Below are 18,143 nucleotides of genomic sequence, written 5' to 3' on the forward strand. Positions count from 1 at the left end.
TTGTCTGATATAAGAAGAAACTCCACTTTGATCAAAGCTGATTGCTTTCGGATGTTTCCGGCAATCGTGACCAGAAAAATGCCGCAAGAATTAGTTTCACTTTTATTATATGAAAAAGTTTAATGCATATGCGGCGATCGAAAAATGTTGAATATTTATCTTTTCAAATTCGAGCAAATTAAATAGACAGGCGACCCCCGTTTTAACTGGTATATATTATTATTTAGACGTGATATAAAAAGTTTTAAGAAGGAATGAGCCGACCGAGAAGTCCAGTGAAGAAAAGCCTTTCGCAGACACAAAAAGCGAACATACATACATAGATACATACACACATTTTCGCTTTTATATTTATAGATTACAAAAATATACAAGAAAATCAACCTCTTTTAGTAAAAGGATCATTACCTATCAAAGCCAAAAGCCACTCAAGGCTAAGAGTTAACAAGATAGAATGATTGGCATTTCACAGATGAAGAATTTGATGGGAGGATTGATGTAATGGAGCAAGTTCGAATACTTGTGGCGGTGATCTGTGACAGGAATTTGTTAACATTTCATTTGAAGACAACCATGTTGTAATTATCAGGGAAGCAGTCCTATGATAATGTGTTCCATAGAGAGGAGACCCTTGGAAAGAAATTGTTCATGAAAATTCCACCTGACTTGTATTATTTGGGTTATTCTGACTACTATATTAAGGACAAGCAATGAAAGTGAAAGTTTTTTGTATTTCAACAATAAAAAAAAAATGAATACTAGATATGATAGAAAGAAAAGTCCAAATTTAGAGAATTATCTTGATGGAATTTTCAGTATTTATCAATTAATAATGTTAATCTAAAAGATTTGACGTTTCTGAATTTTTTGTTATTTTGTTTTTGTTATTCGTATTATTTGGATTCATCATCAATCATATTTTTTGGGTCAAAAAAAAATTGAACAAAACTCATAAGAAAACCAATTTTTTGTGTTTTTCATATTTTTTTAACCAAGGTTTTAAAAAAGCACTTTTTTATGTGTTTCTCATCTTGAGTATAATTTTCGAAACATTGAGTGTGATCGACCGAAACGTGAACATCACACTCAAGATGTGAACAGTAGTCCGATGGATCCAAATAATATCAAAGATTTACTTTATTAAAAATTAAAAAATTATAGTTACAATCAAAAGTTATAAATACACTAAAAAATAAATAAAATAAGAATAATAAAGCAATATTGAATATTAAGAGAGGCCCTACATTATTAAGTTTAAATAATAACAACAACAACAATAATAATAATAATAATAATAATAGATTTTAAAACCAAATAAAATTAATTACAAGGCAAATTTAATTTCTGCAAAACTGTTCATGTTTACAACAGCGCCCCCGTATGTATGTATCTAAGGAATGTTTATTCAGTGACAAGCAATATGGATTTTGTCCTGTAAGATCATTTAATCTATTCATTTCATTTCTTGCACAATAGCTCTTAACATATCGAAGGCTTTTGATAGGATTTAGCATAAAGGTTAACTTCATAAGATTTGTAGCTATGGAATATTAGTGGGTGATGTACTCTTCTCCATCCCACAGCCCTTTTCTCATGAGAGTGAGGTTGCTACCCTTTCTCTATCATAATTATCATGGCAAGTGCTCGACTGAGTTCATTCTATCCACCCCTTTCCCATAAAACATTTGCGACAAAAACTTGTCTAGCTTAAACTACGGTTAGTACATTCTTTGTTTTTCCTTCTGTGTACCTAGTACTCAGCAAAACTTTAATGAACAATTTTTTTTTCTGGAACTGCCCGTCTGTGGAACACAGCACGATGGAGTTGCTTCCTTATTCAATAATATTATTGCAGTTTTCAAGTCAAACAAATCTTGGAGAGTTGACTTTTGAAAAAGTCAATTTCTGACCCGTTACAGCATTTACTAATTCCCTCAGTGTTTCAGTATCAAACACAATAAGCTTTATTCTCAAGTAGCTTTTAAACCTTGATAAGTAATGAAAAGTTTATAAAAAAAAATAAAGAATAATAAAATATGTACACTACAACGTTAACCGGTTGGGTCAATGTGGATACCTTACACATTAATGTTTGCACCTACAACCTTTAATTTTAAGTTAATAGTAGATATTTTAAAAGTACATTTATTTGTTGGTAGTTTATGTATTAGATCTGAAAGATATAATATAAATCTCACCTGTGTGAGTTAAATGTATGAATGTATGTATGTATGTTTGTATGTCTGCGTAAAATTTTCGACAGAGGTGAGGTATTTTCACAAGATCGGCATCATTTTGAAGCTCAACACTTCGGATGACAAATATCGAAAAATTGGTTCAAAACATTAATTCCGTCACCCTCAACCCGGCACTTTTTTACAGGAAGGGATCACTTTTTTTTGCCGATATTTTTGAAAGTTATCCCCTCTTTTTGATTGACTAGCCTTAATTTAAACCTACATCACTTCTGGTTTGGCGATGGATGCAACAGCAAAGATGTCACTTTTTTTTTCACATTCTTTTCCTCCTTTACAGTAAGGGTTCAAGCCTGCCTGCCTACTACAACTTTTTTTTTCTCAACACACACCTCCAAACATCTGGGCAATGCCGGTCACCCAGGCTAGTCTTTTATATAAATCTTACCTGTCTGTTTAAATGTATGTATGTATGTACGTACGTACGTATGCATGAATGTATGTACGTATGCATGTTTGTATGTCTGCCTAAATCTTTTGACAGAGGTGACAGATTTTCACAAGATTGGTATCGTTTTAAAGCTCGACCCTTCGGACGACAAATATTGAAAAATTGGCTAAAAACATTAATTCTTTCAGCCTCAACTGGGCACTTTTCTTCAAGGAGGGGTCGCTTTTTTCGTCAATATTTTCGAAAGTCATCCCCTCTTTTCGATTGACTAGCCTTAATTTAAATCTTCACCACTTCCGGATTGGTGATGGACGCAATGGCAAAGACGTAATGTTTATTTTCCCTGTTCTTTTCCTCCTTTGCGGTATGGGTTCGAGCCTGCCTTCCTACTACCACTTTTTTTTTTTGCTCAACACACACCTACAAACACCAGGGCAATGCTAGGCACCCATCTATATATATAAAATCGAAATGTGTGTATGTATGTATGTTTGTATGTGTGTTTGTGTGTCCGCTTAAAACTTTCGACAGACACAACGAAAATTCACAAACTCAGTATCATATTGAAGCCCCATCCTTCACCTGAAATATCGAAAAATTGGCCAAAAACGTTAATTTTTTCACCCCGTAATCAACAATTTTCGATGGAGGGGGGGGGCAACAAAAACGGTCCTCTCGTGACGATGACCGGTTCTAAGCATGTGTCAGATGACGTCATGACCTGATTTACTTTAAATAGTTGAAGAACTGACTAAATTTCATGTACGTTGCGTTAGCTAAGTTGGTTAGCGCGTTGGTACATTATCTAAACGTTTTGGGTTCGAATCGTGGTGTGAGATGTCTTCTTTTTTTTTTTTTTTTTTTGATTTTTTGAATTTAAATATTGAACCAGTGTTATTTAAGCCATTTTTCACGTAACGTTCGTTTTTCTGTTTTTTATTTTTACTTCGCTTATTCACCCCTCGACCACACACCCGAAAACACCCGGGTACCCACCGATTTTTTAAAATTTTAATATCGAAACAGGCTTATTTAAGCCATTTTTCATGTTTTTTTTTTGGGGGGGGGTTAACGTTCGTTTTCTGTTTTCTTTTTTGTTTTTTCGATTTTTACATTTAACATCGTTCGTTTGCCTTACGTTATTTTTTTTTGATGTTTTGCTTACCCCCCCCCCCGCTTAAGTTTTAATGTTCGTTTTTATGTTTTCTTTTTTTACTTCGCTTATAACAAACAAACCTGGCCATTGACCTCATTTGCTGAATAACTATTGCTTACATCGTCATCGTAACGCTATACAACTTCTGTGCGGGCACCTGTCAATTTGGTTCTTACTTAAATAAATTCAAAAATCTTTCAGTAACTCATTCTGGCTGGCCAAACGGTTCATGTTTTTTTCACTTTTTATTTTCAAACTTCGCCTCAGGGCTTCGGGTCCCCCCCTCCCGTTTTCTTTTTTATTTAACAGCACACACACCTCCAAACACCCGGGCGACGCCGGGTACCCTCGCTAGTTTATTTTATAAAACCTATTTATAAAACATTCTTACAATGTTGTATTTTGTTTGGTTCCACACTGTCTAACAAGCTTCCAACCTGTTGCATCACTGTGTCTGTTTTACAAGTACTACAATAGAATATGCTCCGACGAACTTGCTGCACTTGCGCTCCCCTCAATATAAATACCCCCGATTGACCTGACAACCAACAAAATTCTAGTCCTTCACTGCAGAGGTCCCAACAGATCGGAAAGCTTTCTACTCTAATAGCTTCTTTACAATGAATAAAATAGTAAAATTTATTTGTGGAAATCATTAAGATAAATGTGAAATGTACAATGATTAAACTCAGTCTTCAAATTATAAGACGTTTGTGTTTCATTTATCACCTTCCTCCACCACTTCTGGTCTTATTTGCCCTATTCTCATCTAATACATTCAGTGTGCAAAAAATTAACTTTTTATTTTAAACACTTTTTTACCCCAAACAAAGCATATTGCCTTTCGGATGTAAAAGGCTACTATTTGGGATCACGTCTAACAGGGGATTGTGGAGAGTTGAGTTGCAAGATGTCTGTTCACATTACATTTAAACTTCTGCATGTCATTAAAGTCTGATAAGCAGGAAATAGGGAGGGAATCCTAGCAGTCTGAGGGAAGAAACTTTCTGACATTTAGGGATCTAAACAGCGAGAGGGTGGGATTTTGTTACTTGTCGGGTTATTTGGGAGAATGTATGTCAAGATGGATAGAAGTGCTATGAGTTCATCAGAGCACATTCCATTAAAGTACTAGTAAAATAGGCACAGAGATGCAACATTGTGGTGATGGGACTGAGGTTGGAACTTGGTCAATAGTGCAGGACCTATTATATTTGAGCCTCTTTTTAGGACCTTGTCTAAGAGTGAAAAACTAGTGGTAAATGCACCAGCCCAAATGTTTCAACAATAGTCCACGCATGAGCGAATGGTGGCTTTATAGATGTAGAGGATAACTCTCAGGTCTGAGTAATTTTCTAGCACAGTAGAGGGAGCTCACTTTTTTTTTGCAACTAAGCAAGATGATTGAAAATAGCAACCAAGATGAAATAGTAGTCTGAATAATCAAAATAATCAGTCCTCAACAAAAAAAATTCTTAAATATGATATCAAATCGGTATAGACCCCAAATAATACAATCATGTCACATTTTTATATAAATGCTGTGATCTAAAGCTGGTTTAAACACGTTTAACTTTGAAACTATCAGTTAGTTCCAGGAGTACATCAAACGTCACAAGAAAGATAGGGCACAAATTTGTTTCAGATAGAATCTACAACAACCGATGGAAATTACATGAATTACAGATCGATGTCTCAAGCAAACTGGCCCCTCCCCGTCTTGCAAGGTATATCACTGATGGGTGACATAACCAGCATCCTATGATACTTGGATACTGCATAATAAGCAAACATTTCAGGAAGGCAAAACTCACTAAATAAGAAAATTGAAAAGGCGAAAATAGCAACCAAGTTGAGAATAGTAGTTCAAAGAAAGCAAAGTAGCAATCCTCTAATTTAAATTCAGTAAAATACGAGGGGCATTCCAAAAGTAAAGCTTCCTATTTTTTTAAAACTAAAAAAATTTGAAGAGCTACGAAGACGGAAGTGGTAGCATCAAACCGAGCTACCTTTTGTGCTCCAGAATTTATTTTCTACATTGTCACCACTATTCTCAATGCACTTTTGCCAGCGATGAACGATGGCTGTGCACGCTCCATCATACAAGGATTGGTTTGAAAGTAAAGCCTCTTACTTTTTTAACTCAAAATAGTATGATTGATACGAGCCACCTTTTGTGCTCCAGAATTTATTTTCTACATTGTCACCACTATTCTCAATGCACTTTTGCCAGCGATGAACGATGGCTGTGCACGCTTCATCATACAAGGATTGGTTTGAAAGTAAAGCCTCTTACTTTTTTAACTCAAAATAGTATGATTGATACGAGCCACCTTTTGTGCTTCAGAATTTATTTTTCTACATAGTCACCTCCATTCTCAATGCATTTTTGCCAGGAATTCAATGACACATCCCTGCTTCTGACACACGTCCATGACAGGGGTTGCTTTCTTAGAGTCTCACACCGTCAATATATGCAACAGAAAGATGAAAGTTTCAAATCATGAATGCATAAGTTCAGTCATCTTAACAAGATTATTTGCAATTCCTTCTGATCTATTCGGGCAGAATAAAAAATAGGCATTACTTTGGAATGCTCCTTGTATAAAGATGATTATCAGAATTTCATGTGATACAGATGCAAGTAGTTTCTAAATCTTGAAATGGAATAAGATTGTTATTGGAAATATTTAAAAAGAATCATCTTATTATAATAGAAATCTTTATGTATGACTACATTTTTATCAATGTACTATTTTCAGTGTATCTACCTGCAGAAAGTTTCAGACCATCCAAAGGTTTGTAAAATATTTTGTTTGTGTTTTTAGTATAAAACGTACATGTTAATGATTTCAAAGTGAAACAATACACACACATAATGATGATTCCTTGTAAATTTTAATAGAATAAGTTAAATTGGAATATTAAATTACAATGAATTAATTATCGACTGCAATTATCTGATTTGCTTATTTTCTGGATTTTGAAAAAGTTTCTTAAAGTTATTAAAACTGTTTTATATTAACAAGAAAAAAATATTTTTAATAGTTTTAACTAGGCTGGGAGGATTATATGATAAAATAACTACATACAATACATAGTTAAAGCAAAATAAATTGTTTTGGACAATTAAATTTATCTTTATTATCGCTTATGCCTGAATTTGTGTCCTGAAACATGACATAAATCATGTCATGCCAAAACTATAATTATTTTGATAAGGTAATGTTTTAAGCTCTATTTATAAGAAAGTTCAAATAGGTCAGTTGGTAGAATGCAAAACTGGAGATCTCAAGTTGACTGTCATGTCATCAGCTTTATTTGTTGTAAATCTATTATTTCTTTTTTACTGCAATATTTTCCATTTTTTAAAGTAAAGATCCATGCTTTTTTGAAATGAAACAAATTCTGCAATATATTTGTTTAAAAAAAAAACTTGTGACTGTTGGATAGGCAAAATCTGTAAAATGAAACAACTACAACTTTTCTAGTAAAGTTATCATTGGATGATGTTGATGTTTAAATATTTAATTTTTATATTTCTAATATTAACAGATATACACTATTTCATATTTCAGAAATGACAGAAACTACAGAGAAAAAAACATCAGGTCAGTAATCTTTCTTTTACATAAAAACATATATATTGAATTGAAAGCTATGTTTAATTTCAAATGCGTGTTAGTCTCTGCATTTAAGAGTTTTCCTTAATATTTCAGCCTTTTTTCTTATTGTTACCTGTTGTATCTTCTTGCACTCCTCTCCAATCTCAATCTCTCCCATTTTTATTTTTAAATTTTCTGAGATTATTCTTAGTTCTTCTACTATTCTCGGTGTTACCTCGACTTTTTTCATCTTCCATATCTCTTTCAGCTCTCTGGCCAGTCTTGTATATTTGTCTCACTTCATCACCTTGATATTCACTCTATGGACTGCTGGAATGGCTAAATCTACAATCTGGCAGGACTTTTCCTTCTTGTTAACTATTTTGACATCTGGTTTTCTTGCTTGGATGGATTTATCTGTTTGCATATCCAGTCCCATAGAATTTTATGATTTCCATTTTCAAGTATTGCTGCTGGTTTGTGCTTGTACTAATGGTCTGGGTGTTCAAGATACAGTTCTTTAGGGATGTGTTTTGCGAGTGGTGCCCAAGCACCTGCCCCTCTTACCCCTGTTTTAAAAGTGACCTTTTCAGAGGAATATATTATAGGCTTGTGCCCCACCATTACTATATTTTTGCTGATTTTTCACTTGAGCACTTGCCCTGAGAATGTTCACTACATATCACTGCAGTTGTTTGTATAATTCCCAGTGTATTACCTTCTTCACTTGATCGTATCTATTCTTATATTTTTGGGGGGCTAGTTTGCTGCATTCATTATGTAGTTTATTGTTTCATCTCTTTGTCCACCAAGTCTGTATTTGTTGGGGGGGGGGTCTTATCGATCTTTGTCCTCCAAACGCTTAATAGCTTAACAGAAAAATCGACTATACATGAAATAAAATATAGTCGAATTTACTGTCAAGCTGTTTAGTTTGCAATGTTTATATAGTATATAGCATGATGTCATATTTGAGAAGTAACTAATTTTTTTTAGAAACACATGATTTTCTGGTGGAGTGAGTCTGGTGATTTAAAATCCCATATCTAAAGTGAAACCAGTTCACCACAGATAATTGACCTGAGAGTATCTACAAGATGTATTTTACATGATTGTGTTAAGACTTGTGCCCCCACGACGTGTGCACCCTCGACAAGCCCGACAGGCTGCTAAATCCCACCCCCATACTGTAGAGATCCCTAGATGTAAAAGATCTTTTTACTCCAATAGTTTCTTCCCCAGAACCGCTAGACTCTGGAATTCCATTCCAGGTCCCTGCTTCCCCAACAGTACTGACGTGCAGAAGTTCAAGTGTAACGTGAACCGACACCTTGCTGCCCAAATCCCTACAGTAGTTGTTGCCCCTGATAGTAGCCCCCTACACCGAAGTGGCAATTTGCCTTGTTTGGGGTGAAAATGTAATAAAAAAAAAAAAAAAAAAAAAAAAAGACTATAGAATGGTAATATACAGGCAACTGAGGATTGTCTGTAAATTTAATATTTCCTAGACACTTTCTCCTTCAAAGGAAGCCAGTTCAATCTGCTTTAGGTGAATGTCGTACAACAAAGAAACCAACAAACAATAGAATAGAAATACTTTTAAACAAAGCATTAATATACAACACATGAAGAATACAACTGTGGAATCTTTCACTTACTGTTAATAGAATTCTGGAAAGTGGAAAATATTTTCTAGCCTTGTTCTTAGAGAAATAAATATATATATATTAGTGGCTTGGCAAGGCTACAGAGGAGACAACCAAGCAAAAGAAAACCCCTAAGCAAAACTGAAGCTAGCCTACCAGGACACTATATATACAAATGTAGGTATATTTTATTGATTTGAAAATATAGGTTCTTTTTTTGATGGATTTTATTTTTTTTAATTACTTAAATAACACCGCTCTCTCTATTGTCTAGCATTTCTACTTTGCATATTTTTTCTGTCTCTTTTTCTTATTATTTTTCGTCGATTTTCTTTTTAATCTTTGTCTCTATTTGCTTCGTTATTTTCGAATAATTAAATCCCGTGTTCATTAGTCTTATTGATAAATCAAATGTCCTTCTTGAGATCAAAAGTTTTCTTTTTTGGTTTTGTGTTCTCTTCCACGATACGAGCATATTTTAAAATCTTTTTTAACATAACTATCCTGTTCTTGATTGTTCCCTGCTCCCAGAAAGTATTATTATTGTGCATCTGGAAGAATATTTTTTCTCTTGGCATGTAATTCTTCTTGGGAACAGCTGTCTTTTGGGGTTTTCCCTGTTTTGGCAATAATTTGTCAAAAACTGACCATATTTTTCTCACAGACATCACTTCCGCTGGAGACATCTGGGATAGTGTATTCCAGTTAGGCATTATGCGGTACACTTAAAAAATTTGTTGCAATGCTTTTTCAGATGGAGTGTCCTTTGCCTTCTTCAAAGCCCTCTTCAAGGTGCCCACAAATCTTTCAGCCTGTCCATTTGACCTGCGGTTGTAAGTCGAAGTTGTAACCCTAACCCTCCATCAACTCTTTAAAATTCTAAGAAATAAACTGAGTGCCATTATCTGATACTAAACAGTCTGAAACGTGTGAATAACTCATGAAGAGTTTTTATAGTGAAGTCAGTAGTTGGGTTTTTGCATCTAAGGACTTCAGGCCACTTAGAGAAACTGTCCACTACTATGAGGTGGTACTGTCCATCAGGTGGTCTCATGTAGTCCACATGTATCCGTAACCATGGGTAGTCAGCTTTGGGCCATGGGCTAAATTGAATTGGTGGCGCTTTATCAGCTAGTGCACATCCTCTGCATGCTTTCATCTTTTCTTCAATATCCTTGTCCACGTTTTCCCAGTACACATATGAATGCATTAAACTTTTCATTCTGGGGGTGCCAGAGTGCCCTGTGTGAAAATTCTTTAAAATTTTCTTTTGGAGGGTCGGTGGAACAACTATTCTCTCCTGATATAATAATACCTGGTGGCATGTTGAGAAAAACTCTGCTACTTGTTTATTAGTCTGCAGTTTTTCCTTAGTTTCTCTTATAAAACCGTCACTTTCCACTTCTTTCCTTATATTATCCAGAGTAACGACAAATTATTTCACAGTGTTGCATAGGATCGAACTATAATCTCTCTCTGATCGTCGTAGTGATGCAATCACTGAGTCTTCAAATGGTTCACCATTCCTTGATATTAACCAAGATAGCCTGTTTGTGTGCCCTAACTTCTTTGACAGAAGGAACTCCATATCAGTTGTAATTTAGTATGATTGTTCCCCACCTTTGGAGCCTGTTTGCCATATGTGTAGGCAGCCCTTTCTTCGAGCCAAAGATAGGGATCAGTGGCTTGTGGCTTGTTTGAAGTTTGAAATGTCGTCCATGGAGAAATCTGTGAAATCTTGTTACCGCGAAAATGAGGCTTACGGATTCTTTCTCTATCTGGGAATGATTCCGTTCCGCAGGTAGTAGTGTTCTTGACGTGTATGCTATCGATTTCAGAGAACTGTTGGGCATTCAATGCAGGATAAACACGCCGATTTCATATGTGGCCATGACACTTGCAACAATAATGTCTAAATCTGGGTTTTAATGGGTCAGGAATAGTTCTGATGTGAGCACCTCTTTTAGCTTTTTGAACGCCATCTTGCATTCCGTGGTTCCTACGTAGTTCATTTAAAGGTGCATGCAATGTGTGCATATTAGAAATGAAGGTTTAGTAATTAGCTAAGCCTAAAAAACTTTGCAGCCTAGTTATGTCTTGTGGCTCAGGCATATTTTTTTTATTACTATTGTTATTATATTATTATTATTATTATTATATTTTTTTTTTATTACTATGGATCTTTTTACCATTCCTATCTATTATCTGCCCAAGGTATTTTATTTGGTCGAGGAAAAATTCACATTTGGTGTGAAGCTGTGCTCGTTTATCTTTTCGAACATCTGAAAAACGTGTTTTCTATGTTGCTCTATAGATTCGCTTTTCATTAGACTGTCGTCTAGATATCTCATGGAAAATTCAAGGCCACTCAACATTGTGCGGATTATCTGTTGAAAGATAGCTGGTGGGACTTTGATCCTGAAAGCTAACCTACTGAACTTAACTAGTTTCTTGTGAGTGATAATGCACAACAGTTTTGAGCTTTCTTCCTCAGCAGGAATCTGTAGGTATTCTTTATCAGATCTATTTTTGAGAATATTTTCCCTCCATTTAGTTTCATAAAAACTTCCTCAGGGCTGGGTAGCGAGTAATAATGATCTTTAAGTGCTGCATTCAACCAAGTCGAGAAGTCTGCACAGACTCTGATATCTTTCGATTTTTTCTTTATATAGACCGTGGAGACAACCCACTCGCTGTAGTCCACTGGGGTCAAAATTCCTGATTCGATGAGTCTGTTTAGTTCTACGTCAATCTTTTATATAGAGGCAAACGATCCACTGCATTTATTTTTGAAGACTAGGTGGTATTGTCTTGTAACTTGAACTTTGCCTCCATTTTTGTACAGCAGCCTAGTTTGTCAAAAAAACATTGGGAGACGACTCATTCAGGCCTTTCTTTAGTTTTTTAGCTTCGGCTAAAGGTTGTCCACTTCTTGACAAAAATCGCGAATGGGCGAGTTTCAGAGTTCAAAGGTTATTAGTGTTTTTTAATACAAACATCTTGAGACTCAGTGTTTTTCCCTCCAACACTATGTTAGTGGTAACCTCATCTTCAAATCTTATTCTTTCTCCAATTATTGAATGAGCAACTTTCTTGGTTCACCAAGTATGATGGTTTATGATGGACAAATCTGAACCACTGTCCAGTTGAAGTCCACATTCTTGTCCCCAGTTTTTACTGTCACATATTTTCATACATTTTTGCCGTCAGCTTGAGTCCTTATTATTTAACTCCTGTGAGGTCCTTTTGGTCTATAATGTGTCCATTGCGTCTGCACCAATTACATTTCCGGGACCGGTATGGACAATCCTTCTGCCAATAGAGTTCTCCACCTCCTTGGCACGGGTAACTGGGTAATACAGGCTTCATTTGGGGTTTTTCTGGAGGGTTATCTTTGGCTTCCACTTGACTGTTTGGAGAGTAAGATTTTGTACCTTTCTAATGTGTGCTACACTTGCCTCTTTTATATTTTTGGAGTCTTGCTTCTCCGAGATGATGTTTTTAGCATTCCTCAGCCAATTGTTGAAGGGTTATATTTGGTTCTTTTTTCCAATTTGTTTAGTGTCTGGCGTTTGAGTTCAGCGTCCTTGGTTGACACTAAGCCTTGAATGAAAATCAGGACCTTAAAGTTGTTGGCCATCAATGAGGATAGTCCAAAGTCATCACAGTATCTATTTACGACTGAAGCAAATGTGGTGTAATCTTGTTCTTCTTTGCGGGTCAGGTTAATGCATTTCCATCTTTTATGAAATAAGCTGACTTTTGGACAGTATAATTCCATCAAAGATTTCACTGTCTCAGCAAAGGATAATTCGCTTGTCTGTTTAGGGATGATGTAGTCTACGAACTTATGTTCCACAGCTCTTAATTTTTGTAATAAAAGATGAACCTTCATCTGCTCACTCCGTGACTTACAATCAATCCTGAATACATCAACAAATCTGCGAAAATAGGCTTCAAATGTCCACTTCTCTTCAGGACGACAGAGAAATGTTTCTAATGCTAACCAGATTGCCGTTTGTGAAAAAAACATTCTGATCTGACTAGTTGCTGTCTTTCTTCACTATTACTTTGCAAATCCATATGGGCTAATATTGTGGTTCTGTTTACAATAAGGTGAAAGAGTCCTGGTTTTCACTGCGGGTGGTTAAACGTGTGCTCTCTGCTCGATGGCAAAAATGTCTGGCTTATATAGTGCCAGACGAATCTATACTATCATGGATATAGAGGTATTAACTACCCCAGAATACTTTCTTTTTTTTTTCAAAAGTCAAATATTTTTAGGTTTGTAAGATATGCCATGGTGTATAGTTTCATTATGGCATCACATCCAACTATAGCCAGAAATAAATCCATTATTTCATTTTCTTCATCGGTTTCTTTGTTGTCTTTTAATTTCTTTCGCTAGCAGCAAAATATAGTAAGAACCCTCAAGAGACAATTGAAATCCTATTGGTGTGAAGGCTAAAATTAAATTAAATTTCTTAGTGGTTAGCTAAACTTTATCTAACCTTATTCTTAGAGAAATATATATATATATATATATATATATATATATATATATATATATATATACTAGCTGGCCACCTGGTGTTGCCCAGTCATACAATATGCTTAAACATGATATTTTAATTTATGCAGGTTGCATATGTATGTATTATAGCATCAATCCTCTATTGATTATTATATATCATGAGGAATAATTTGCCCGATGGACTAATTCGCAAAAAAATTAAAAAAATAATAATGATAATGTTGTTTATTAAATTCCGTCTGTGTTTGTTTACAATATCACGTCAGCTGATATTTTAGCTTGATGATCTTAAACATAGTCTTTCTTATGGATAAAAAAGAATTACATAATACATAACAATGCTTCAAACACACCTTGTAAGAATTTTTTTTTTTTTAAATTGTTCTTTTTTATATATAAGAAAAGAAAGATTATTTTTAGGATCAGAGTTTTCGATACTTATCAAATGAATTTCTGTGCAAAACATATCTAAGAACATTGCCAGACATATAAATTACCTTTGTGTGAAATTTGCAAAACATAGAATCAGCTGCTTCAGAACCTATGAGGAAGGAACTCTCTCACACACATGCACATATAAAGTGACTTTTATATAATAGTATATATATATATATTGCTTTAAACAAAATAACTGGCAAAACCCAAGGGGTCCCTTTCATCAACAGACTCATCAGGAGTTAATCGTTGATCATAAAATAAATAAATAAAATGTCTCGCAAGAACAGAGTTAATGGGGTGTACGTGTAAATTTTACCGAGGGAGAGGGGGGAGGGAAGGACGGGTGGGAATATGAATAAAATAAAATATTTACAATAGTATACAATATATGTACAAGTGGGGGCAAAAGGGTAAGTTAAAGTATATCCCCAAATAAGTCTAATGACCTAACAAACTTCTTCTGTCAACAGAGAGACGGGCTGCATAGCAGAATAGAGACTGACTCCAAAATCCTCAAGTGATTTTGAGAGTCAGCCCGATGCAAAATCCTAAAACACTATTTTATACACATTGGCACACGTTGGATTTTCATGGATATGTTGGCCAATGGCAGATTCCAAGGTGGAAGAAAGGGGGTAAGAGCAACAAGGCTTGCTCAATCTTATTTTTGCTGGAACATGTTGGTTGATTCGAGTCTGCAAATTTAAGGAGGTTTGACCCACATAGTCAGCAGCACACTAATAATTAAATTCATAAACTACATTCATTTTTGTGATGTAAGGTAAACCATCCTTAACAACTAGGGGAAATGCAGACTTTACACCAAAGATCAAACGTAGAGCAACGGACGGGAAGCAATTTGACACAAATGATTCATCTACTCAAACATTGACCGGTCTCCCCAATCAAAGGGACTTTTAAGTAAACAGAACACCTAGAGCGAAAAAAGACCACAGGAGAATTGTATTTTTTAACTTTGTTTTTAATAATATAATCAATTAAATTCTCCAGATAACCGTTCTGAATAAAGATATCCTTGACAGTCTTCAATTTGTGTTCTAGTTTACCAGAAGAACAAATTCTAATGGCTCTATACACTAACGTCTGAATAAGTCCAATCTTAATGGAAGTAGGCACAAATGAACGCCAGTTCATATATAGGCCGGTAAATGTCGGCTTGCGGTAGACTGTTGTAAGAAAAGAACTCTTATTGCGTTCAACTAAAACGTCCAAGAAAGAAAGCAACCATCATTCTCGTTCTCCATACTAAATAATAATGTTGTATGGAGAGAATTGAGTTTGTTGAAAAATTTTTAAATTGCATTCCTAACTCGTTTAGGTTTGTTGAACATTTACGTGAGCTACAACCTGGTGTTGAAAATAACTTTATGTGCTCATTCGACGTGTCTAGTTTATTTACAAATGTCCCACTACCTGAAACTATTAATATTTGTGCCGACTCTCTTTATAATAGTAATTTAACTTCAGATGGGAAGTCTCCTTGGTCCTGCACTAGCTGACATTTTTGTGGGATTTTACGACTTGATATTATTAAACGATGTATTGAAGCCATCAATATATTTTAGATACGTCGATTGCAGCTTTTGCCTCTGAAAATGAGGCTAAAATTTTTTTCAACAATCTCAATTCTCTCCATACAACGTTATTATTTATCTTAATCAGCCAATAGGCAGGCACTTACAAGACAAACACACAGTTGACGTCCGGTTCACCCCTTCTCTTTGCGTGTTTATGGGAAGAGTAGATATCCTTTTGTTGTAGTAAGCTGGCCTACTTTCAGCCTAGGTGTAATTGTGTTTTTTTTTCTTCTATATTTTGGATATTATGTAAGTTTTATATGTATATATATATATATATATATATATGATGTTAGTTTTTATATATATATATATATATATATATATATATATGTGATGTTAGTTATATATATATATATATATATATATATGATGTTAGTTATATATATATATATATATATATATATATATATGATGTTAGTTATATATATATATATATATATATATGATGTTAGTTATATATATATATATATATATATGATGTTAGTTATATATATATATATATATGATGTTAGTTATATATATATATATATATATATGATGTTAGTTATATATATATATATATATATGATGTTAGTTATATATATATATATATATATATATATATATATATGATGTTAGTTATATATATATATATATATATGATGTTAGTTATATATATATATATATGATGTTAGTTATATATATATATATGATGTTAGTTATATATATATATATACATTTATATGATGTTAGTTATATATATATATTTATATGATGTTATATATATATATATATATATATATATATATATATATATATATATATGATGTTAGTTTTATATATATATATATATAATAACGCGGGGTCGCAGAAATACCTGGATTAGAACCTAGGCGCGGAGAAAACCCTCTCAGGGCTGACGGACCCAGTAGGTCTTCCCAGATCATCCGTCTAGGAGAAGGAAAACTCTGAAACTAAACCAAAGGGGAGAGAGGCCTCTTCAGTCTTGGATGACAACCTTCCTAGAGCTGGTGACTCAAACAAATTCACCGGTTTGCAAACCTAAATTGCTTAAGGAGTAGATAGGCTCTGTCTATCGCCCGGCTTCCATACTCCTTCTTTGCCTATTAGTCAAGCGCAGAGACACTATCTCAGTGATTCGACAGAAACACCCAGCGGTAGATCTTGTTTCCTGGCTAGGGCAATGAACGCCGTTCTTCCCCATTCCCAGCATGCCCCACCCCTAAAACTGAACATTTGGGAGTGCTTGAGTATAAGATATGCCTGAGCGATTAGATTGGGTTGACCTTCTTCTAAAGGGTTGAGGGTACCGGATTGACAGTTCCTGGCTGCTGTTCCCGACTGGTAGTACAGGAGCCCTAACTCTTTGGTAGCGCTTAGAGCGGCTGCTCCATCAACAGTTGAATAATATCGGGTTGTTTGCAGTGCCATGACGCGCATGGAAAGGGACCCTGCACTCATCCCCGGTGGGCTTTCCTGAGGCCACAATCCTAATTGGAGAAAGGTCAGCTGATGGTCTACTTGTGATGCATGTCTGAAGCTCCGCATAACCTCTTGTTTAGCTCCCCCTTACCGAAACTCTTAAAAAAAAAATATGACGACAGTACAATCTAAAAATAAGCTTAAACCAGGATTAGGGACAAACAAATTCAACTTGCCTCCTCCCTTGAGGCTCTCATTCACAAATATCCGTGGGCTTAGAACTAACTTAGCTGATGTTGAAGCATTTCTCTTAACAAATACCCCGGATATCTTAGCACTAAGTGAGACTAACCTACACTCCTCCATTCCCTCTAACCACTTTAACATGCCTGGATATCTCCCACTCTGCCGTAAGGACTCTGACAGACATATGCACGGACTTGGAGTTTACATTCGTAATACCCTTCCCTTGACTAGAGAAACAAACCTAGAAACAGATGATCAAGCCTTTATGTGCTTTAGACTAAACGTGCAACACAGTATTAGCTACTATTATTTTCTCTACCGCTCTCCCTCGACTCAGAACTGCTCCATAATAAACAAAGTATCTGACAGCATAGACACGGCACTGTCCCTTGACACTAGCGCACAAATACATGTGTTTGGTGACTTTAATGTCCACCACAAAAACTGGCTTGGATTCTCTACTCACACAGATGCAGCGGGCAGCATAACCCATAGCTTCGCTATATCTCACTCCCTATCACAAATTGTTACGTTTCCAACCCGTTTCCCTGACCAGGAAGAACAACACGCATCACTTCTAGATCTGTTTTTGACCACAGTTCCCGATGACTGCATAACGAAGGCCCACAGCCCACTCGGGAACGCTGACCATGCAGTGATAATGGTTGAAATCGCCCTAAACTCTAGACCCAAAACTGAAGAGCCAGTGCTCAAAACAACAAGATATTATAATAAGGCTGACTGGGAAGCGATCAGGGAACTAATTAGAGATGCTCCATGGAAAAATATTTTCTCTCTCCCTGCTGAACAATGTGCAAACGAGACCACTGACTGGTTCAAAACTGCAAT

At 35.2% G+C, this 18,143-nt stretch overlaps 1 protein-coding gene across 1 annotated transcript in view; it reads left to right on the top strand.

Moving 5' to 3' along the window:
* Positions 1-18,143, top strand: part of LOC145291527 (uncharacterized) — a 1,250,821-nt gene that overhangs the window by 624,583 nt on the left and 608,095 nt on the right. Inside the window, exons 65-66 of the mRNA XM_080137518.1 lie at positions 6,565-6,600; positions 7,381-7,413. Of these exons, the coding sequence (XP_079993644.1) occupies positions 6,565-6,600; positions 7,381-7,413 (69 nt within the window). The remainder of the gene's footprint in view (positions 1-6,564; positions 6,601-7,380; positions 7,414-18,143) is intronic.

The sequence above is a fragment of the Euprymna scolopes genome, chromosome 12 (assembly GCF_053919585.1).
Source record: "Euprymna scolopes isolate OS-2025 chromosome 12, ASM5391958v1, whole genome shotgun sequence".
NCBI classification, from domain to species: Eukaryota; Metazoa; Mollusca; class Cephalopoda; order Sepiida; family Sepiolidae; genus Euprymna; species Euprymna scolopes.